The sequence below is a fragment of the Lepidochelys kempii genome, chromosome 26 (assembly GCF_965140285.1).
Source record: "Lepidochelys kempii isolate rLepKem1 chromosome 26, rLepKem1.hap1, whole genome shotgun sequence".
NCBI lineage: Eukaryota > Metazoa > Chordata > Testudines > Cheloniidae > Lepidochelys > Lepidochelys kempii.
In genome coordinates this window covers 14,790,653-14,813,755 of record NC_136405.1, presented here as the reverse complement: position 1 = coordinate 14,813,755, position 23,103 = coordinate 14,790,653, and the positions used below count along the sequence as shown (strand labels likewise).

At 48.5% G+C, this 23,103-nt stretch overlaps 1 protein-coding gene across 13 annotated transcripts in view; it reads left to right on the top strand.

Moving 5' to 3' along the window:
- Window positions 1-23,103, top strand: part of KANSL3 (KAT8 regulatory NSL complex subunit 3) — a 76,849-nt gene continuing 53,746 nt past the window's right edge. For 10 of the 13 annotated variants that reach the window (XR_013635058.1, XM_073325077.2, XM_073325082.2 and 7 more), the window contains exons 1-13: window positions 1-103; window positions 1,119-1,401; window positions 6,879-7,049; window positions 9,541-9,631; window positions 9,948-10,133; window positions 13,517-13,648; window positions 14,394-14,510; window positions 15,114-15,215; window positions 15,333-15,404; window positions 17,215-17,289; window positions 18,351-18,508; window positions 20,396-20,459; window positions 21,643-21,843. Coding sequence is in view for 12 of the 13 variants with exons in the window: in XM_073325077.2 (XP_073181178.1) it covers window positions 1,187-1,401; window positions 6,879-7,049; window positions 9,541-9,631; window positions 9,948-10,133; window positions 13,517-13,648; window positions 14,394-14,510; window positions 15,114-15,215; window positions 15,333-15,404; window positions 17,215-17,289; window positions 18,351-18,508; window positions 20,396-20,459; window positions 21,643-21,843 (1,584 nt within the window). In the remaining variant the exon portion in view is untranslated. Of the gene's footprint in view, window positions 104-1,113; window positions 1,402-6,878; window positions 7,050-8,260; window positions 8,409-9,540; window positions 9,632-9,947; window positions 10,134-13,516; window positions 13,649-14,393; window positions 14,511-15,113; window positions 15,216-15,332; window positions 15,405-17,214; window positions 17,290-18,350; window positions 18,509-20,395; window positions 20,460-21,642; window positions 21,844-23,103 lie in introns of those variants that run through there. The other 3 variants (XM_073325071.2, XM_073325073.2, XM_073325074.1) reach the window with 3 other exon arrangements.

Here is a 23,103-nt window from a genome sequence, read left to right as displayed (position 1 = left end):
TGTGGGAGCGGAGCGGAGCATGCGCAGTGCGCCGGGGCGGCCGGGGCTGCGGCGAGGCCTAGTGCAAACGCCGAGCGCCAGAGGCGCGGATCCGCCCCGCGCGGTGAGTCTCGCCCCGCCCCCCCACTGCCCCCAGCCCCCCCCGCCCCGCCCCCCATTGCCCCACCTAGTCCCCCCCGCTACCCGCCATTGCCCCCCAGCGCCCCGCCCTGCCCCCCCGACCTCCCACTGCCCCCCCCGCACCCCCCCGTGCCCCCCCGCGCCCCCCATTGCCCCCAGCGTCCCACCTAGTCCCCCCCAGCTCCCCGCCCTGCTCCCAGACCTCCCACTGCCCCCCCGCCCCCCAGCGCCCCGCCCCCCCGCGCCTCCCATTGCCCCCCACTGCCCCCAGCCCCCACCTAGTCCCCCCCCGCTACCCGCCATTGCCCCCCAGCTCCCTGCCCTGCCCCCCGCACCCCCACCGTGCCCCCCAGCGCCGCGCCCCCCATTGCCCCCCACTGCCCCCAGCGTCCCACCTAGTCACCCCCAGCTCCCCGCCATTGCCCCCCAGGCCTCCCACTGCCTCCTGGACCCCCGACACTGCCCCCCAGCCCCCACCTAGTTCCCCCCAGCTCCGCGCCCTGCACCCCCCGCCCTTCCCCCAGCGCCCTGCCCCACCTAATTCCCCCCACTGACCCCGCTACACCCCCTCACTGCTCCCCCTCCCCGCCCTGCCCCCAGCGCCCCACCTAGTTCCCCCCGCTACCTGCCATTGCCCCCCCCCCGTGACCCCCAGTTCCCCGCCCAGCCCCCAGGGAAGCTGGCTGGCTGGGTGGGTGTTGCAGCAGGAGGTCAGGCTGTGGGGGGCATTAAGGGGGATTTGGGAGGGGGCGGTGCCAGATGCTCTGCCAGCGGGAATCTGAAGGGCAGAGGGCACTGGGTTGTTTGGCTGGGGGTGTTATGGGGCTGGAGCTGGGTGCCGTAAGGTGCCACAGAGGTGTCTGTCTCCCGGGGTCTGGTGGGGGGAGGCTGCTCTGCTTGGGCTCTGCTTTGTCATCTGTGTTGGGGACGGGGCAATACAGCAAGGGCCATTTCCCCACAGTGTGTTTACCTCCTTCTCCCATGTTGCCCCAGCGCAGGGTGGACAGGATGAGGAGCCGTAAGAAGCATTTACATAGGCGCTAGGAGCGGGGGCGCCCCAGAAGACATGTCGTACCGAGGCAGCGAGCGGGACTTCCAGACTTCAGCCAGGAGGATGGGAACCTCGTTGCTCTTCCAGCTCTCTGTCCATGAGAGAGAGCTGGACCTGGTCTTCCTGGACCACAGCTATGCCAAGCCATGGAGTGCCCACCCCGATGCTAGCAGTGCCCGGCCTACTCGGATGCTCTTTGTCACCCCCAGGAGGCACCAAGACAGCACCATGTGAGCATAGCCTTTTCTGGTGCTACTGAGTTGATGGGCTTTGGGTTCTCGCGTACCTTGTGTATTCCTTTCCTGTGCTTTGATGGTTCACTCGTTGCTTTCTGTGTCTGTTTACAAGGTGCTTTTTATCACATTAGGTAACACATGTTGAAACCCCAGTCTAAGAACATAAGAATGGCCAGACTGGGTCAAACCAAAGGTCCATTTAGCACAGTATCCTGTCTTCCAGCAAAAAGAAAAGGAGGACTTGTGGCACCTTAGAGACTAACCAATTTATTAGAGCATAAGCTTTCGTGAGCTACAGCTCACTTCCTCAGATGCATATCGTGGAAACTGCAGCAGGCTTTATATATACACAGAGAATATGAAACAATACCTATTCCCACCCCACTGTCCTGCTGGTAATAGCTATTACCAGCAGGAGAGTGAGTTTGTGTGTGTATGGGGGTGGGGGGGATGTGAGAAAACCTGGATTTGTGCAGGAAATAGCCCAGCTTGATTGTCATGCACATTGTGTAAAGAGTTGTCACTTTGGATGGGCTATCACCAGCAGGAGAGTGAATTTGTGTGGGGGGGTGGAGGGTGAGAAAACCTGGATTTGTGCTGGAAATGGCCCACCTGATGATCACTTTAGATAAGCTATTACCAGCAGGACAGTGGGGTGGGAATAGGTATTGTTTCATATTCTCTGTGTATATATAAAGCCTGCTGCAGTTTCCACGATATGCATCTGAGGAAGTGAGCTGTAGCTCACGAAAGCTTATGCTCTAATAAATTGGTTAGTCTCTAAGGTGCCACAAGTCCTCCTTTTCTTTTTGCGAATACAGACTAACACGGCTGTTACTCTGAAACCTGTCTTCCAGCAGTGGCCAGTGCCATGTGCCCCAGAGGGAATGAACAGAACAGGGAATCATCAAGTGATCCATCCCCTGTCGCCCATTCCCAGCTTCTGGCAAACAGAGGCTAGGGACACCATCCCTGGCTGACCAGATCTACGTGCAGTATTCCAGATGTGGGTGTAGCATGGATTTATATAGAGGCAATATGACATTTTCTGTTTTATTATCTATCCCTTTCTTAAAGATTCCCAACAGTCTGTTCGCTTTTTTGACTGCCACTTCACATTATTCCAAGATCTCTTTCTTAAGTCGTAAGAGCTAATTTAGACCCCATCATTTGATATGTAGAGTTGGGATTATGCTTTCCAATGCGCATTACTTTGCATTTATCAACATTGAATTTCATCTGACAATTGTCTAGACAGGACAATTTGTATTTGAACATGTTAGCTGTAGAAGGTCTCCCCTAGAGGGCAACCTGTGCTGTATAGTGTAGATTTTTTAAAACATTAACGCATGCTAACTGAGCTGGGTGGGAGGTTTTCAATTAAATGTTTGTCAGAAAATGCTGATTTTTCTAAACTGAAGCTGTTGCAGTTGAATTTCCCCTTTTGAAAAATGTTTGAAAAAAATGTTTTGGAATGATCAGCCTGTTCCCTTTTGACTTTTTTAAAAAATGAAATATTCAGTTTTTCAGTTCAAAACAAAAAGTCACTTTGGAATTTAATTCAGTAAAAAAAAACAAACTAAAAAAACTAAAAAGGTTGAAATAGAAATGAAACAGTTCAAAATTATGCATATATTCTGAGGCCAGACAGATCATTACGGTCATCTGGTTTAACCTTCTGTATAACAGAGGACAGAGAACTTTCTCAAAGTAATTCCTGGAGTTGATATTTTAAAAAAACATCCAATCTTGATTTTAATATAGCTGGTGGTGGAGAATCCACCACGATCTTTGGCAAATTGTTCTATGGTCAATTACTCTTGTTTTTGTGTGTGTGTTTGTGAATAATGTCTTATTTTCAGTCCAAAATTATCTAGTTTCAGCTTCTAGCCATCGGATTGTGTTGGACCTTTCTCTGCTAGATCAGTGATTTTCAATCTTTTTTCATTTGTGGGCCCCTAAAAAATTTTGAATGAAGATGTGGACCCATTTGGAAATCTTAGACATAGTCTGCGGGCCCCCAGGTGTCTGTGGACACAGGTTTAAAACAGTTCAGTGGTAACAACCTTTTGCAGACCTCTTAAACATATTCTGCGACCCCTCAGGGGTCCGCGGAACACAGGTTGAAAACAACTGTGCTACACTGATGAACCCATTATCAAATATTTATTCCCCATGTAGGTACTTTTAGACCAGTGGTTCTCAAGTTTTTGTACTGGTGACCCCTTTCACACAGCAAGTCTCTGAGTGCGACCCCCCCACCCCCTATAAATTAAAAACACATTTTTTATATTTAATACTGTTATAAATGCTGGAGGTAAAGCGGGGTTTGGGGGTGGAGGCTGACAGCTCACAACCCCCACATAATAACCTTGTGACCCCCTGAGAGGTCATGACCCCCAGTTTGAGAACCCGGTTATAGACTGTAATTAAGTCACCCTTTAATCTTCTCTTTGTTATACTAAACAGGTTGAGCTCCTTGATGTCTCACTGTAAGGCAGGTTTTTTAACCCTTTAATCATTCTCATGACGCTTCTCTGAACCCTCTCCAATTTATCAACACCCTTCTTGAATTGTGGGTGGCAGAACTTGTCAAAGTATTCCGGCAGTGGTCGCACCAGTGCCAAATTGAAGTGAAATTACCTCTCTACTTTTTCTCCAGATACTGAAATTAAATGTTTCAATTGACTTGAGCTGAAACTTTTTTGCATTTTCAAGTCGTGTAAATTTTCAAGATTTTGACTTTTCACCTTTTCAGGGAGTGGGGAGGTTGGATGGGGGTGGGGTCCCGGGGGGGGGGCGGTTAGGAGCAGGGGGTGCTGGGAGGGGGCGGTCAGGGGACAAGGAGGAGGGGGGGTTGGATGGGTTGGAGGCAGTCAGGGGCGGATAGGGGGTGGGGGCCAGGCTGTTTGGGGAGGCACAGCCTTCCCTACCCGGCCCTCTGTACAGTTTCGCAACCCCAGTGTGGCCCTCGGGCCAAAAAGTTTGCCCACCCCTGTGCTAAAGGAGCACTCAAGAAAGACAAGGTCATTGCAAACACATTAAATGAATTCTTTGCATCGGTCTTCACTGCAGAGGATGTGAGGGAGATTCCCACACTGGAGCAATTCTTTTTAGGTGACAAATTTGAGGAACTGTCCCAGATTGAGCTGTCAGTAGAACAAACTGATGAATTAAATAGTAAGAAGTCACCAGGACCAGATGCTATTCACCCAAGAATTCTGAAGGCACTCAGATATGAAATTGCCGAACTATTTTTTGAATGTAACCTCACGCTTAAATCAGCCCCTGTACCAGATGACTGGAGGATAGCTACTGTAATCCCGATTATTAAAAGAGGCCCCAGACACAATCCTGGCAGTTACAGGCCGGAAAGCCTAACTTCAACAGCAGGCAAACTGGTTGAAACTTTAGTAAAGAACGGAATTATCAGACATGTTCATTTAAACAGTATGTTGGGGAAAAGTCAACACGGCTTTTGAAAAGGGAGATCATGCATCACTGATCTTTGAATACTTTGTGGGGGTCAGCAGGCATACGGACAAGCGTGATTCACCTGATATGGTATACTTCGATTTTCAGAAAGCTGTTAGCAAGGTCCCACACCAAAGGCTCTTAAGCAATGTAAGCAGTCAAGGAGTAAAAGGGAAGGTCCTTTTCTGGATCAGTAACTGGCTAAAAGATAGGGAAACAAAGAGTAGGAATAAATGGTCACTTTTCATAATGGAGAGTGGTAAATAGCAGTGTCCCCCAAGGATCTGTACTGGGACAAGTGCTGTGCAGCATATTCATAAATGATCTGAAAAAAGGGTTAAACAGTGATGTGGCAAAGATTGCAGACAATACAAAATTATCCAATATCGTTAAGTCCAAAACTGACTGTGAAGAGTTACAAAGGGATCTCACAAAACTTGGTGACTGAGCTACAAAATGGCAGATGAAATGCAGTGTTGATAAGGGCAAAGTAATGCACACTGGAAAAATAATCCCAACTGTATCTAAAAAATGATGGGGTCTAAATTAGCTGTTACCACTCAAAAGAGAGATCTTGGGGTCATTGTGGATAGTTCTCTGAAACCATCCAGTCAATGTGCATCGGCAGTCAAAAAAGCTAACAATGTTTGGAACCATTAGGAAAGGTAGAGATAATAAGACAGAAAATATCATGCCACTAGAGAAATCCATTGTACGTCCACACCTTGAAAACTGGGTGGAGTTCTGGTTGCCCCATCTCAAAGAAGATAGATTAGTATTGGCAAAAGTACAGAAAAGGGGAACAAAAATGATTAGGGGTATGGAACGGCTTCCATATGAGGAGAGATTCAAAAGACTGGGATGGTTCATCTTAGAAAAGAGATGATAAAGGGGAGAGGGGATACAATAGAGGTCTATAAAATCAAGAATGGTGTGGAGAAAGTGAATAGAGAAGTGTTTATACTTTCTCGTAACACAAAAACTAGAGGTCATCTAATGAAATCAATAGGCAAGAGGTTTAAAACAAACAAAAGGAAGTACTTCTTCCCCCAACGCACAGTTCACCTGCGGAACTCATTGTCAGGGGATTCTGTGAAAGCCAAAAATGTATCTGAATCCGAAAAAGAATTAGATTAGTTTGTGAAGGTTAGGTCCATTAATGACTATTAGCCAAGATAGTCAGGAATGCAATCCTATGCTCTGGGTGTCCCTAAACTCCTGACTGCCAGAAGCTGGGAATGGACGACAGGGGATGGATCCTTCGATAAATTGCCCTTTCTGTTCATTCTCTTTGAACCATTTGGCACTGGATGCCATTGGAAGACAGGATATTGGGTTAAGGGGACCTTTGGTCTGATCCAGTATACCTGTACTTATGTTCTTAAACTATATTTGACCCATGTTACCAAACTGCTACCACCTTGAACCATTGAAGGCCCCATGGGGCTAGGAAATCTCCAAGCATGGACCACTGCGTGTATGGCGTCCTGCTGAGTTCACTGGAACGTCATGCAGACGCACAGGCGTGTGCTACAGGATCTGTGCCTATGACTGGAGTGGGTTGGGAGACATGGTTAAAACCTGATTCAGGGCTCATCGGCACTACAGGCTGCAAGTAACCTTGTCAGGAGACAACCATGTTGTTAGATGACATTTCATTTTGTAGCGTAGCCTGGCCCCAAGACAGTGTGGTGCAGAACACTGTTACAAATACAATGAAAAACAGCGCGATTCCACCTTCTGCTCCAGTGACAGCAGCTTCAAAGGCTGTCTCTTAGTCATGGTCCGATATCTGAGGATGAAATAAGCTTGAAGGAGCCTTGTGCTTTCAGACAGGTGGGCACAGGTGTGCTGTCTCGGTTCCATCTTGCCAGGCAGGTACCTGTAACCCGCTGCAGTGTGTTTCCAGTTCCTGTTTTGTGTTGAGAAACCAGCTGCTCTGAGTCTGCTGTGATACGGCAGGATCCTGTTCTCTGAAATCCCAGCTCTCCTTTCAGTGAGGTGGATGTCCCCATCGACGTGGAGACTGTCACACCCACGCCTGTCCCCCTCTACGACAACCAGAAAGCGCGCAGTGTGATGAACGAGTGTGAGCGCCACGTCATCTTTGCCCGTACGGATGCCGATGCTCCTCCTCCGCCCGATGACTGGGAGGAACACATGAACAGGTAGCGTGGCTGGGATGCTGTGGGGGGTTTCTGTGCGGCAGTGCTTACTGAGAGGCTGTTAGCTGGGAAGAGGAACAAAATAAGCAACTTGGAAATGGTAGTATGTAGAGGCAGGGATCTAGTGGTCCCAGCGGAAGTTTGGGATTCAGGAATCCTCTTGTTGGTTGTATTATGCTAGCGTAGAGAGCCTGAGCCGAGATTGGGACTCCATAGTGCCAGGCACTGTGCATACAGATAAGAAAGGGTCCCTACCCAGAGGAGTCTGCAGTCAATACAAAGGGTGGGAGGGGAAACTGAGGCAGAGGTGAAATGACTTTGCCCAGGTTCCCATAGCAGGTCAGTGGCAGAGCTAGGAAGAGTCTCCTGACTCTGTCCATGCCCTAGCTACTGGTCCATGCTGTCTCTGGGTTCTGTGTTTGCCTGGGAGAATTAATGTTTGTAGAGTGTTTTGAAGTCCTGATGCAAAAAAAAGCTATAAAAGGACAAAGCGTTATTAATTTGTCGACATTAAGCTGACTTGCATTCTCATGTAAAACCAATCACTGATCTGTAATGTTGTCTTGTGCGATACAAAATGGGTAGATCATAAACCTAGGGTTAGTTTATTCTGTAATGTGCATTGGACAGCAGACCTTTTCTCGTTTTTGCATTGGGATTGTATGTATGCAGTGTTTGGCAGTGAGTGTTTTGCAGGATGAGGGCCTTGGTTTGGTTTTGTTATTTGTTTTAATGTGTCTAGACATGCACTGTTCCACTTTAGGTGACTTTTCACATCCTTCTGGGCTTTATTTTTTCTTTAGTATTCTTATGTTCAGATTTCTAGAAATATATTTGCCAGAATTCCCAGTAATTTGAGACTTAAGTGAAAGTTCCACAGTTTATAAAGGAACTAATTTCATTGCACAGGTATTCAAAGGAATGTGTTATCCAGCTGTTAATTTTACAATGACATATGAGCCTCTGAAGTCAACATCTGAAGATAGGCTGCAGTTGCTCATAGTCTAGCCACTTCCTGAGACTCTAGTTACCAGTCTAAATAAATGGATTTTCTGTCCTTTTCCCCCACTATGAGCCCTGTTAATTCTTGTGGCTTTCTAAATGTAATGTATCATGTTTGCCCTGAATTTTGCACACAAGTACAACTGGATCAGATGCTGCTTGTTTTTCACTTGCATGAGAGTTCACATTGGTCCCTTCCCTTTTTTCCTCAGTCAGTCTTCAATCAAGCAAAATATTCCTAGGAAGAGCTTTCAGTTGCCTCTCTATATGTGCTAGCCATCAGTCTCCTTTACAGAGGCCTTTCTCTTCAGAACTTATGAAGACTGTCTGTAGTCTGAAGCAGACACTCTTCTGTTCTGTGTAAGATACTGTACATCAGTTTTGCATCTGCATGTGTAATTTGAATTGCAGCCTGGAGCTAGTAACTGTGTTTCTTCTTAAAACATTGTTTGAAAATGCTTTTTCTGCCTGAGTGCTTTGTTTATTAGGAAGGAAAGGTGATTTTTTTGTCTAAGGAATGGGGTTAGAAATCGTCTAGAATGCAGGTCACCCATCTATCTGTGGGCTTTTGTCCCCTGTTGTGTAATGTCTGAGTGCCTCTTGTGAGACAGAGGAGCAACAAGGAGCTGAGGCACCGCATGTGTGTTGGCCAAGATCACACAGGAAATCTGTGACAGAGCTGAGAATTGAATTCAGGTCTTCTGAGTCCCAGGTCTGTGTTGGTTAGTGGTGTGAAAAAACAAACTCACTAGTGACACAGCTGTGCCAACAAAACCCCAGTGGAAATGCAGCTATGCCAATGACAGAGGGCTTCCGTTACCATCGCTAATGTCATTTGGGGAGGTGGTGTTCCTGGGCCAGCAGAAAACCTCTTTCTGTTGGTGTGTGCTGTGTATGCCCTTGGGGCGATGCTGATGTAGGCTGTGTAGTGTAGACATAGCCCTAGCCTGTTCCTGGCTTACCACTGACTCGCTGGGTGAACTTTATATTCATTATAATCTTAAATTTTAGAAACAAAATTCTGGTAAATGTAAACTAACCTCCCAGAGTCACAGAAAAATCCCCACAGCACTGAGTGAGATCCTCATTGCAAACCCAGGGAAATCTGCCTGTAAAGACAAAGATGACACTTGCAGCTCCTGATCATCCACGAGACTTGAGCGTGACTATCTGGACATCCTCTGATGATAGATGCGTGGGTGGCTTTCATGTAAGGTGGTTGGTATTTTCTCAGTCTGCATTGCCCAGATCATATATGTAGCCAAAGCCATAAGACAGTGTAGAGACGATAATTATTGATCGTGAGGCATGGGATCTGAGCGCAGGAGTGGGAGCCATTAACTCCTGGGTGCTACACGCTGATAGATCAGCTGCACGGTCTTACCTACCTGCACCCTCACTGCTTCGTTTTAAGAGTTAGGAGTGAAAAAACGTAATGTTGAACTAAACTCTTTATATCCTATCTAAACTACCCTCTTGGATTTCCTTTCAGGTCGGGTTGGACGATGGCCCAGAACAAGCTATTTAATAAAATCCTTAAAGCCCTGCAGTCTGACAGGCTGGCCCGCTTGGCCAATGAAGGGGTAAGATCTTTCTTCCCCCATTCCCTCTCCTTCAAGCTGCAGCAGCTTTGTTGCCTCCTTATGCACCCAATCCTTCCTGGCAGCGGCCATGAAACGTAGCACATTCTGGATCCTCAGCTCTTGTAACCTCCACTGTGAGCACGTTTATGGCTTTGGTATGGATTAGAATGTGGTCTTCAGTGAGAGAAGGATTGGCCCATGCTCACTTGCCAGAGGAACAGAGGCTGTAGCAGCGAATTTTGCCCTGGTGGATTCTGTATGGTCCTGGCACACTCACTTTCCTTACGCCCATGTGGTCTGCCCCCCTTGTTTTTAGGCTTGCAATGAGCCAGTGCTGAGGAGGATAGCAGTGGACAAGTGCGCCCGGCGGGTCCGCCAAGCTCTGGCCAGTGTGAACTGGGACACCAAGCTGATCCAGTGGCTTCACACCACGCTGGTGGAGACTCTCAGTTTACCTATGTTGGCTGCTTACCTGGATGCTCTGCAGACACTTAAGGGAAAGGTGATAAACACAATGAGTTCTGGAATGTACTTTGCTTTCACTTAATACCACTTTCTCTTCAAACGGTTTGTTTGGGGGAAGCTGAGGGGACATTGATCTCCTTTCTGGGTGACTGGGGGAAAAGTAGCTTCTTTGCTCCGTTCTCCGTCCCTTTTCCCCACTGTGCTATCCTGGGGAGCTTTTGCCTTGAGGATTAGGAGGGAGGACTCCTAGTTTTTCTGTGGCAGTACTAGGTGATCTTCAGCATGTCACTTTGCCTCTCTCTGCCTTGGTTGTCCTATCAAGAGAGTGAGGAAAGGAGAGGCCACTAGCCTGGGACTTGGGAGAGGCTGGGTCAGCTCTTTGCTCTGCCACAGGCTTCCTGTGTGACCCAGGCAAATCCCTTATTTTCTGTGTGCCTCAGTTCCCGTCTGTACAATGGGGATAGCAGCTCTGCCCTGCCACAGAAGGGGCTGGGAGAATAAATACAGCATAGCATGAGGGGTGCTCGGTTATCGTAGATAGATAGATTTTGTAAAAGAGGAATAATACTTTACAGGCAGGTTGTAAACAATTAAGTTTGTAAAGCCCCTGGAGCTCCTGGGATGAGAGTTATTGTAACATGAGTTTCTAAACTTTTATGGAAGTGATTCAGAGAAATACAGGGGACTTAGGAGGTGCTGTGCTAGGAACCAGGGGACCTGGGCTGTTTCCCTTGCTCTGCCACTGGTCTGTTGGATATCTTTGGCCAAGTCTCCTCACACCTCTGTGCCCCAGTTTCCCCATACATAAAATGGGAGTAATGATACTAAGCTAGTTTGGAAAGTGCTTGAGATCTATGGATTGAAAATCATGAGAGCAGAGCAAGGTGGGGGTGATCGTGTTTGTAGCAGTAATATTCAGTACCTTCTTTTATGCTTTGTATGCAAGAGGCATGTGCCGCGTTAAGTGTTCTCGGCAAACAGAGAAGACTTTGAGGAAAGGTGCTACAGGAATGTTGTGTTTTACTAAAACTTCATTAATTGATCTTTTTCTCTCAATTCAAGTAGAATTGTGTGTTTTATTTGTTTGGATAAGCACTTTCAGTACAACGTTCCCATCCTATGAAGGCAGGGTGAATTGGTACAATACAGCTGTACTTTTGCATAGCATCCGTCGTACAAACTAACTCCCCAAATGGTTAAATACGATAAATATTAGAGGTGCAAAAGGATGAGCAGGTTTGAAAAAGCCATTTACAGCAGAGAGATCAGCTAAGATTAGGGCCGTCAAACAATTTAAAAGCACAGTTGCGATTAATCGCAGTTTTAATCGCATTGTTAAGCAGTAATAGAATATCACTTATTGAAATATTTTTGGTGTTGTGAGGGAAGTGTGTGTTGGGGGAGCAATGGAGCAGGGTGGCAGTAGGGGGGCACCCCTGCCCCGAGGCACGCACTGACGCCCCCCCGAGGATGGCCCAGGTGTGCAGTTAACATTTGTTTAAAAAAAAAAAAGCGTTAATTTGTTTTGAGTTAATCGTATGCGTTAACTGCAATTGATTGACAGCCCTAATTATTATTTTTTATTACAAATATTTGCACTGTAAAAAAGAGGGTGCAATCTACAAGTCGAAGCATGAAGGGGCATACAAATGCTTAGCACAGCGGTTCTCAAACTGGGTCGGGACCCTAAAGTGGGTTGCGACCCCTTTTTAATGGGGTCACCAGGGCTGGCTTAGACTTACTGAGTCCTGGAGCCAAAGCCCAAGGGCTTCAGCTCTGGCAACAGGGCTCAGGTTATAGGCCCCCTGCCAGGGGCTGAAGCCCTTGGGCTTTGGCCCCCCGGTATTCAGGCTTTGGCCCCCCACCCGAGGCCTCCCTCCTGGAGTCGTGTAGTAATTTTTGTTGTCAGAAGGGGGTCGCAGTGCAATGAAGTTTGAGAACCCTGGGTTAGCATATCTGGCACGTAAATACCTTGCAACCCCAGCTACAACAGTGCCATACAAACGCCTGTTCTCACCTTCAGGTGATGTAAATAAGAAGCAGGAAGCATTATCTCCTGCAAATGTAAACAAAGTCGTTTGTCTTAGCGATTGGCTGAATAAGAAGTAGGACTGAGTGGACTTGTAGGCTCTAAAGTTTTACATTGTTTTATTTTTGAGAGCAGTTATGTTAAAAAAAAATTCTACATGTGCAAGTTGCATTTTCACGATAGAGATTGCACTACAGTACTTGTATGGGGTGAACCGAACACTACTATTTTTCTTACCGTTTTTACAGTGCAAATATTTTTAATCAAACAAAATATAAAGTGAGCACTTTGCATTGTGTGTTGTAACTGAAATCAATATACTTGAAAATTCAGAAAAACACCCAAGATAGTTGTAATAAATTTCAGTTGGTATTTTATTAGTGTTTCAGTGCGAATAAAACTGTGATTAATGATGACTGATTTTTTTAAGCTAATTAATTTGTTTTACATTAATTGCTTGGGTTAACTGCGATTAATCGACAGCCCTTGCTAAAACGGAGAGTCTGTGAAGTAGAGGGAGATTGTTCCACCGGATGGCAGGAGGCGCAAAGGAGAAGGCTTTCGTGGCAGCGGCGATGCGGTGCTGTGAAGGGACTAAAGGAGAGCTCAGTGCTAGTTGAGTGGAGGGAGCAGAGAGGGCAGAAATCGGCCAAGGTCTGGTCAGGAGGCTGGAGAAATGCATGCAGTGTTTTAACTACAAAGAGGTCATTTATTTAACTGGATCCTGCAATGAAGGAGAGCCAGTGGAGCTGTTTGGGGGTGAAGGTTGCACGCTGAGACAAAAGCGTGCAGATATATCAAATACAGACTCTCCCTTCTGGTGGGTTGACACTTCTTCGTGCTCATGCAGTATCTGCGGAATGAGTCTCTGCTAACAAAAGGTGTTGGAATCAGTAGTGACACCTCTGTTCACTGATGTGTTGTCCTTACCTAGTGCCCTGAGGAGGGAACATTTACTGGTCAATTTCTGTGCTCTAAAGGTCTCATTTTCTCCAACTAAATTCCAGTGTCCTGAGTCAGCAAGTTCCTTGATGTGCAAAAATGCAAAGTCTGTAGTCCATCAGTAATGGTCTGCGAGCAAATATTCCCCAAAGGGTAACTTGGCTGGACCTGTGTCTGAAGACAGCTCCTGCTGAGCTGTGGCCTGTGCACTCCCAGCTGTGCTGCTCTGGGCCTCCACAGCAGTGAAAAACCCAAGTACTAGCCCCTGGACTCGTACCCCATAGTGTGTGTGGCAGGGGAGTGCCAGGTGTGCATTCTCCCGTTGCTGGGGAAAAGCTAACTGAATTTCCCATGCTCTGGTATAGACATTGACCTGCCCAGTGAAATCATAGGATATCAGGTGTGTGGTTAATTAGTTTCTTCAGCCATGGTCTGGCCTTTGGTTTCAGATCCCCACCCTGATTGACAGGATGCTGCTCTCGTCCACCACAAAGACAGGGGCAGCAGGGGCTGAGGCTCTCTCCCTCCTCCTGAAGAGACCATGGGACCCAGCTGTGGGTGTCTTGTCACATAATAAACCTGTGAGTACATCCCTGGGCTTGCAAGGAGGGAGGGGCTCAGCTCAGTGTCTGATTGGTGCCCGAATCTGTTCGCTCTCCCCAGTCCTCTCTCTGTGCTTCTCCGTCCAGGTCTCTCTTGTATGCTCAGCATCATGGTCTCTGTCATGGTGTCTCTACCCCGACACCATCTCTACGTCCTGTCTTCAAAGTGCACTCTTTCTTCTCCTTCAGACCCAGTCCTTGGAGAAATCCATACTGCCTTTTCTCTCTGAGATGAGCAAGGCAGGGGGTCTAGTTTTCCCTTCAGTCTGTGCCTTGGGGATGCTGTTTGGCCCCTGTTCTAGGAGGCCTGGGCTGGGCTTGTCCTTTGTCTATCATCCCTAGCTGTGTTTGGTTGTTTAGCAAGGGTTGCTCCGAGATCATCACTGGTACTCCTAAGTACTGCTGGCCATGTCCTGTTCTCGGCACCTGTGACTCGAGTGCATGGTTGGGCTCTGTAGCAGCTCTGGTTCAAATGATCTGCCATCTTAACTTGCACACGGCTTTTCAGTAGCTCAGCCTGACAAACCCCTCTGTGTGTCCTGTGCTGGTGCAGATGTCCGAGTCCTTTGCTCAGAGCAGCGTGGGGGGAGGTGTGGCTTGACTGGTACGCTTCGCAGGCTTGTCCTGGGACCATGCCTGGGCCTGTCAAGGATGCGGGGGAGCGGGCAGGTCTCGGGGAAAGGAAGCGGTTTGTCTTATCTTTCTATTGCGTTGAATTTTGTAGAGCAAGTTGCCTGGTTCTCCTCTCATCCTGATTGCGTCTTCCGGACCCTCCAGTTCTATGTTCCCCACCTCTCGCCGGCACCGGTTCTGGCAGTCGCAGCTCTCCTGCCTGGGAAAGGTTTGTAACTCGGCATGTTTTTGAAGGGAGGAGGGGCTGAGGTTCGTACTAGCAGCTCTTCAGGGGCATTTAGGGGCAGTGTAACTGCTGTTCAGCTGGCTTCTGTGATCCTGCAACTGCTGTCAAACACCCAACAGCTAGGTCCTCCCCTGGAGCAGCTCCCCTCAGACGCGCACTGCTTGGTCTTCCAGGCAGGGCTCTCCACACCTCTGCGGCCATGGGCCATAGCAGGAGACCTACTGTCCTAGCACATGATTCTGCTTCAGGGATTGCCCAATTGAGTGGATTGAAGACCGTGTGGTTGGGATTCTCCAGTATAAACAGGTCAGGGGAAAGGGGTTATTTGGTGTCTGGTAGCCTGTCTTCTGCCTGGGTGAAGTGCTGCTCGAAGCCTTCCTTGTGCATTGACTGCATGAGCACTCTAGGAGAAAAGCCAGAAGCAAGTGGGGTGGGTTGGTAGGGGAATGACCGTAAACCCCTGAGTCCTGACTCTGTGTGTTCACCCCCTGTCAGTGCATCCATATGAATGGTCATCAGGACATATTGCTTCACAGTGGAACTGCTGTGATTTATACGGTGCTCTCTTTGCGGCTTGTGTTCCAGGTGATCCCTGTTGCCACCCACCTGCTGAATAATGGTAGCGGGGTGGGAGTGTTGCAGTGTCTTGAACACATGATTGGTGCAGTCAGAGGCAAAGTGCTGGAGGTAAGTGTATGGGCAGCCTAGGTGGGCCTGTAACGTATGCCTCTAACACCCATGACCGTCACCATGCCTGCACTGTACTGTTGCCTTTCCTCTCACTTCCTCTTCTGTCTCGGCCAGATTCACAACCATTTCACCCACAAGCCGATCATCCTGATTGGATGGAACACAGGAGCCTTGGTGGCCTGTCACGTAAGTAACTTCTTGTCTTGCATCCTATCAGAGGCCACTTTACACTGTACCTCTTGAATAAAGGTCACCTGGATTGGCTCTGATTCGCAAGTGCCCTCCCAGCGCTCGGCCCCATGCTGGATTGGGCACAGGTGGTAACTGAACAGTGTGGCCCTAAGGTGTGTCCAAGCTACTTATAAAACAGCGAGGAACCCTGATATTCCCTGGCTCTTGTATTACCAGACCAAAGGCACTTGTGTGGCCGATCACCTGCCTCACCACTCCTTGTTACTGAATGTTCAAGTGGTGATGAGCAAGTTAAGTTGATTAGTGGCAGTTGAGGTGGATGTGGCCGGTGGGGAACTGGATAAGGCAAACTAGGGCAATGGGTAGGAGTGGAGTTGGAGATGCCAGTGTAGGGGTTTGATACATGGTTGCAGCCCAGTGAGTATATCGGACTGGTCCAGATATGTCACTCTGTCAGGGTATTGGAGTTAAAGGACCCACTTTTCTTCGAGAACATGAAGCACTCAATGAGACAGATGGCCTGATTCTGCCCTGTTGTACCGCCCCTTGGAGTTCAGTTTGCACTTACATCCAGGCAAAAGTGAGCTATGGGAATCAGGCGCGGTATCTTCAAGGGAGGTTCTGTATTCCAGGAGCACAGGCAAAGGAGAAGAGGGTCCTCCCAGAGTGAATAACTGTGCTTTCCGTTCCTCTTGTGATCTCCGCATGAGCACTAGAATACCAAGAAGGGGGTGGGGTAAAGTACAGGAGAACCTCAGAGTCATGAACTGACCGGTCAACCACGCACTTCGTTTGGAACCGGAGGTACACAATCAGGCAGCAGCACAGACACAAAAACGCCGGAACAGTGCTGTGTTAGAAATGTAAACTGAAAAAATAAAGGGAACATTTTTTTAAAAACAAAAGATTTGATAAAGAAAGTATTAATATAGTTCCAGGGCGTGGAACCTGAGGGTGGCATGATGGGTTCCAAGCTGCTTGGAGATCCAGGTCGTAGGGAGGGAGAGGCAGCTCAGGAAGAATCTAACTTCAGGGTGATAGAAAGAAGCTTGCTATTTGGCAATCACACCAAGTAAAGCCTTGTATTAGTTGGTTCCCCAGCTTCGTGTGAGCTGATGTTTGGCGTTATCTAGGATTATGTGTGACTCAATGATTAAAAGTCTGTCCTTTACTGGTGGTCTGCCTGTTGTCAATACACAGCCCCAGTATTCCCTTATTTTTTACGTCCATGTGCGGAATGAATTTTATGTGCACCAATATGGAGGTGATGTGCGACACCACATCAGGGTTGGGGATGAGAGGTTTGGGGTGTGGGCTCTGGGGTGGGGCCAGGGATGAGGGGTTTAGGGGTGCAGGCTGCCCCGTGGCTGCTGTGGGGAGAGAGGACTCCCCCCAGCCTTCTTGCCGCAGCAGCTCGGGGCAGGGGGAGAGGTGCCTCTCCCAGGCTGTGGCAGCTCCGGCGGGCCTGGGCCGGGCCAAGGGAGGGGCCCCTCTCCCCCGGCCATGGCAAGTCTGGGGCAGGTCTGTGCTGGGTCCGGTGGGGAGGGGTCGCCTCTCTCCGCCACAGCCCTGAGCGGGCTTCTCTCCTTTCCCTCCAATTCTGAGGTCCTGTGTTGCAGTCTCCATCTTTTTGGGCACAGGCAAATGAGGAGTTTGAGATCTTTGTTAGAGGGAGGTATTGTCAAAGCCAGGTGTGTGCAATGGCGGGAGCCCAGCAGCCAGGGCTCTGCGAACTATGTTGACGCTGAGCGGGATTGTTCTGGGAGGGCTCTGGGTAATGATGCTGTCTTGCTGGTCTCTCTAGGTCTCAGTGGTGGAGTACGTCACCGCAGTTGTGTGCCTTGGATTCCCTCTGCTCACAGTGGATGGGCCCAGAGGGGTAAGCCCAAAGCAGTGGTCAGAGTTCAAAAGACGGGATTGGTTAGTTAACCAGGCCACTGGATCTGTGAACTTGTTTTAAAGTCCAACCAGAAGAGCAAGGGTCTGAAGTTTGATTTTCACCTGCAAGTATTTTCAAGTGTGTCTGAGCCCATCTAGCGTTTGGGGTGATGGAGAGCCATGTCCCAACAATCCGGGCTCTGGGCAGTGAATTATGGTGGGGCAGTCTGGTAGGGAAGGAGCTTAAGGGTTTGACTGCATCCTTGGTGTGACAGCAGAGTTGTGTGCCTGTGACAGGCCCCACTCCAGAAACAGTTGCAGATCTCACCTTGCTTTGCACCCAGCAACAAGAATGCCAATTTAGGCAGACTTATCTGGTGACCTGATGTGCTCCTTTGTTAGCTGGCCTGTCTGAGACTGATTCAGGAGTGACCTTGGGACCCTGGTGCCACTCAGCTGACTAGCTTTGGGGGCTGTGTGATAAGAGTAGGCCCTGGCACTGTATTGCCTCCATATAGAAGGCAGTGAGTTCCATACAGGGGACAGTTCTGTACCAAAGCCTTGTTCAGGGCCACATTTTCCCACTGGGAATATCCCCTTTGGGGCATAACCTGGAAAGTCATGAGACTGAATGGTACAGGCCTGCAACTTACTCTTGCAGGTTAGGTGTCAGAGTAGCAGCCGTGTTCGTCTGTATTCCCAAAAAGAACAGGAGGACTTGTGGCACCTTAGAGACTAACCAATTTATTTGAGCCTGAGCTTTCGTGACTTACAGCTCACTTCATCATGTTAGTCGATCTAGCATGGCATTTGGGTAGCTACTGCAGTGATGGGGGGAAATGCAGCGAGAGTGGCTGTCCTGATAGTGGCTCAGTGTCAGCTGGTGTAAGTCAGTGGAATGACACCGATTTAGATCAGTTGAGTTTCTGGCTCAGTGCCTCTAGTATAAATGTATTAACTTGCCCCATAAAGGTTGTTAGGTCCCGGGCCTTCATATTCTATCGCCCAATGGCCCCTCTGTCCTTCAATTTTAGCTTGTCTCGTTGTCCCATGCTTCTGCAGGATGTGGATGACCCCCTGCTGGACATGAAGACGCCAGTTCTCTTTGTGGTTGGTCAGAATTCTTTGCAGTGCAATGCTGAAGCTATGGAAGATTTCAGAGAGAAAATCCGAGCTGATAACAGCCTGGTGGTGGTGGGAGGAGCTGATGACAATCTGAGGTATGGCTCTGCGACATAGTTCCATGCTGTTGGGATGCCGTCTCCCAGAAGCGTTGAGCGATGTCTGGTCAGGCCCATGGGCCACGCATGAGGATTCTAGGACTTCATTCTGAAATTAGATGGGGACTGGATGGCTAACCGGATAAAGAGCCTTTTATTTCTGGGTAGTCACGTTAAATCAGGCCCAGGCTGGGGGGAGGAGAAACTTATTGCCATCAAACCAGCTGTGTGGAATGAGTTGGTAAGACGTGGCCCAGCTCTTAGTGGTCACGTGTCCATGTCACAGGTGGCACACACTGTAGCAGTCACAGCTTGAGTTGGCCATAGAGAATGGACTGTCCCCTTTGGAGCCAAAAGTCGTCCTTTTCCAGATCAAGGTGGAGGCAGGCGGGCAGGGCAGGGTGTGCGGGAAACTTGTGCTGTTCCTGCCATCCAGGCTCTGTCTGTTCCATGGGCAAATGGCAAACTCAGTTCTCCAGGGCTGACAGGCTTTGCCTTTTGCTAACACGAGCATTTGTCATGCGAGGCTGATGGGTGCGTGTGGGGTGATGGACTGCAGCCGACTGACAGCATTCCTTTCCGCTGACAAGTTGAAAGTCCTGGGTGCAGCGATTATCCCCTTTGTGTAAGGCCAGAGAGCCTGAGTTTTATAGACTTTCCTTTTCCAAATCATTCTCGGCTCTGCTCTTGGAGGTAGATTTTGGCTGTTTGCAATATCCTAAAGGGCACTCCTTTGGGAGGTGGTCAGCAGGAGAAAGGGTGCTATGGGACTGGCAGGAAGCCATGGGCCACCTGCTCCAATCACACTGGTGTAAATCTTGAGTAACCCCATTGAAATCAATGGAGCTGTACTGCTATAAAATGAACGTGAGCGGAGAATCAGGCCTGGTGGCCAAATTATGCAGGTGCTGTCATGCCAGTTACATGTAACTACGAGCATATAATAGGAGTGATCAGAAACCTGGGGAGGGGAGTGAAATGCAAAATTAGTGACTAGCAGCGTTGAAAATGCAGCTCAAAGGGAGAAGGCGCATGTAGCCCTTCTGACGAAGCTTTGGGCCTGAGTTTCAGAGCTGCCAAGACATTTCCCTTCGAAGCCAATGGGATTACCAGGTGCTCAGCATTAGAGCTGGGTGAATAATGGAGTTTTTAGTTCACTGGCAAATCCAAAACATTGGAAAAAGAAATTCATTTTGGGTGGAAGCAAAACCAGTTTTTTGTTTGGAAATTTTCATTGAATTAAAAAGTTGAAAAATTTTCATGTCAAAGCTACATGTTTTGCTTCAATCCAACTTTTTTGATTTCAGGCATTTTGATAAAAGCCAAGGAGGACTAGATTCACAGACTGGGGGAGGAAGGGCAGCTGATCCCTTATAACCTTGAACCCAGTGGTTACGGTCCTCCTGGGGTGTGTGTGTCCCATGGGGAGAAGGGGTTTGAACTTGGGTCTCCCACATTGCAGAAGAGCACCTTAGCCACTGGGCTATTGGATAGGCTGGTGTAGGGTTTTCTCAATCTCTCCTGGTTGAAGCTGTTCCACTTGTTATAAATAGTTAAATAGTCATTGGAGCAGGGATATGAACTTGAGTCTCGCACCTCCCAGGTGTGTGCCCTTCCCACCAGGCGATAGTCTCATTCCTTTTCTAGTCACTGTCATCTGAATTTCACCCAGCGCTACTTGGCATATCATGTCCAGCAGATGGAGCCCTTGAATTAAGCACACTTTGAGCTGATTAGTTCCTGCTTCCTATTGGTGGAATCTCAGTAACACAGCAAACCTCATTTGATTATCGGCTTTCAAGCTAAGAATGTTGTCCACAGCTCGGTGGGGGCAGGGGAAAGGGGGGAGGAATGAACATCTATTGACTCGCCCACCTTTTTAAATAGGATAAGCAAAGCCAAAAAGAAGGCGGAAGGCCTGACCCAGAGCATGGTGGACAGATGCATCCAGGTAACGAGCAAAAAGATCTTTCAGCGCCGTTTCCCCTCCATAGCGTGACTTCCTGGTCATCTCCATGAGCACACGCTCCAGGGCTGCTGCCTAGATTGACTGGGCAGGGGTGGGTGGGCAAGGGAAGTCTTTGACAGCATAGCTGTCCAGTGCCCTCGAGGTGAACTTAGTAGTCCTGACATGTTAGCCCTTTTGGGTGCTATCAGGGCCATAGTCCTTCATTGCTTCCATAGTCCTTCATATTTCCCTCTTGGTTCATGTGTGTTCCAAGTCACAGGTTCCAACTTCCAGCAGAGGGGCTCAGATATCCTGGTGATGTCAGCGGCTGAATGGGTAGAAGGCAGAACAGCTCCATTTAGAGTCCTAGATTCACCAAGACTCATGCTCTTGTTGCGTTAAGTGCCTTGACTCCGCAGTGAGCAGCTCTCTGGGTTACCTGGTGCTAGAATTTCTCTTGTGGCAATTTAGCACAAGCCCAGCCTCCTGTGCTAGCCTATTTGCCCCCATCAGTGCCTAGTTCTGAGGTTGGCATCACACTAGCTCTTCCAGTCATGGGCTTCTCTGAAACACAACACCCTGCTGAAGCATGGACTGGTCTTATGCTTGTGGAGGAGGAAGCTGGGGGGAGGATAGAAACCTCTAGAACTAGTTCATGGCGTCCACATTCATTTCACTTGTGGCCCAGACAGCTTTGATGCTACTTTAGTGTCTCTGCTGACGGTACTATGCACACGAATCCCCCAGCAGCAGTTTTCAAGAGGCCCTGTCTGCTGGGGTGGCTGTTCCTAGATTATGGGCCATAAAGGAGATGTCCTGATGCAGATGTCTGGCCTGGGGAAGCAGGTGTTTCTGGTTCTTCCTTTTGTGCTACGGAGAGCAGCATACTCCCCTCCTGTTCCCAGAGAGCCACCGAGATCAAGCGTTAACACGATACCTACTAACATTAAAAATAGCTAAATTCTTCTTGTCTTGGGCAGTGTAGCTGGGTTACGACTCCTCGCTGGGAAGATCTGAGTGGAGTAGAATCCAGTGCAACCCTGGCTATTCTCTGTTTCTGGAATCGTAGTATTTATTTCTTTAGACTGTTAAGCTAAATTCCCTGCACCCTAGCAGGGCAGTAACTGGAAGCTGCTTCTAGGCAAACTGGAGGCTAGTTGTTAAGAGGAGTCTGACCCCTGTGTAGGATGAAATAGCTGACTTCCTGACCGGAGTCCTCACCCGCGCGGACAGCCATTCAGGCTCCGACCCCAGGGACCTCGATGCCGAGAAAAAGAAGAAACCACGTGACTTGACCAGGAGGGACCTGTCGTTCGACTTGCCAGAAAGAACCAGCAGTCCAACCTCCCCGGCAGCCAAAGTGCCGGCCTCACCTTCTGGCTCAGAGGTAGGGACTGGCCCTCTGGCATGTGGAGCTGGGGAAGGCCTGTGTTTGAATGACCATCCTGTGGGCTGTTTTTGCACTGATGAGCCAGGCTGTGAGAGCACAGGGATGATGTTTATATGGGGGGAGAGGTGTGCATATGAAGGTGTCAGCTGCTCACATGGTGGCAAATGGGTCTTCCAAAATAGATGAGTTGCATTTTAAGGTTTCCTGCAAAGCTTAAGAACATACGAACGGCCATAGTAGGTCAGACCAAAGGTCCATCTAGCCCATGTCCTGTCTTCCGACAGTGGCCAATGCCAGGTGCCCAAGAGGGAATGAACAGAACAGGTAATCATCAAGTGATCCATCCCCTGTCACCCGTTCCCAGCTTCTGGCAAACAGAGGCTAGGGACACCATCCCTGTCCATCCACGAGCTTATCCAGTTCCTTTTTTAACTCTGTTATAGTCTTGGCCTTCACAATATTCTCTGTCAAGGAGTTCCACAGGTTGACTGTGGGTTGTGTGAAGAAATACTTCTTTTTCTGTGTTTTAAACCTGCTGCCTATTAATTTCCTTTGGTGACCCTAGTTCTTGTGTTATGAGAAGGAGTAAATAACACTTCCCTATCTACTTTCTCCACACCCGTCATGATTTTATAGACCTCCATCATATCCCCCCTTAGTCGCCTCTTTTCCAAGATGAATAATCCCAGTCTTTTGAATCTCTCCTCATAACGGAAGCTGTTCCGTCCCCCTAATCATTTTTGTTGCCCTTTTCTTTATCTTTTCCAATTCCAGTATATCTTTTTTGAAAAGGGGGGATCAGATCTGCATGCAATATTCCAGATGCGGGCATACCATGGATTGAAAGAGAGGCAATATGATATTTTCTGTCTTGTTATCTATCCCTTTCTTAATGAATCCCAACATTCTGTTCGCTTTTTTAACGGCTGCTGCACATTGAGTGGATGTTTTCAGATAACTGTCCACAATGACTCCAAGATCTCTTTCTTGAGTGGTAACATCTAATTTAGACCCCATCATTTTATATGTATAATTGGGATTATGTTTTCTTTGTATTATCAACATTGAATTTCATCTGCCATTTTGTTGCCCAGTCACCCAGTTTTGTGAGATCCTTTTGCAGCTCTTCGCAGTCTGCCTGGGATTTAACTGTCTTGAGTAGTTTTGTATCATCTGCAAATTTTGCCACCTCACTGTTTACTCCTTTTTCCAGATAATTTATGAGTGTGTTGAATAGGACTGGTCCCAGTACAGATG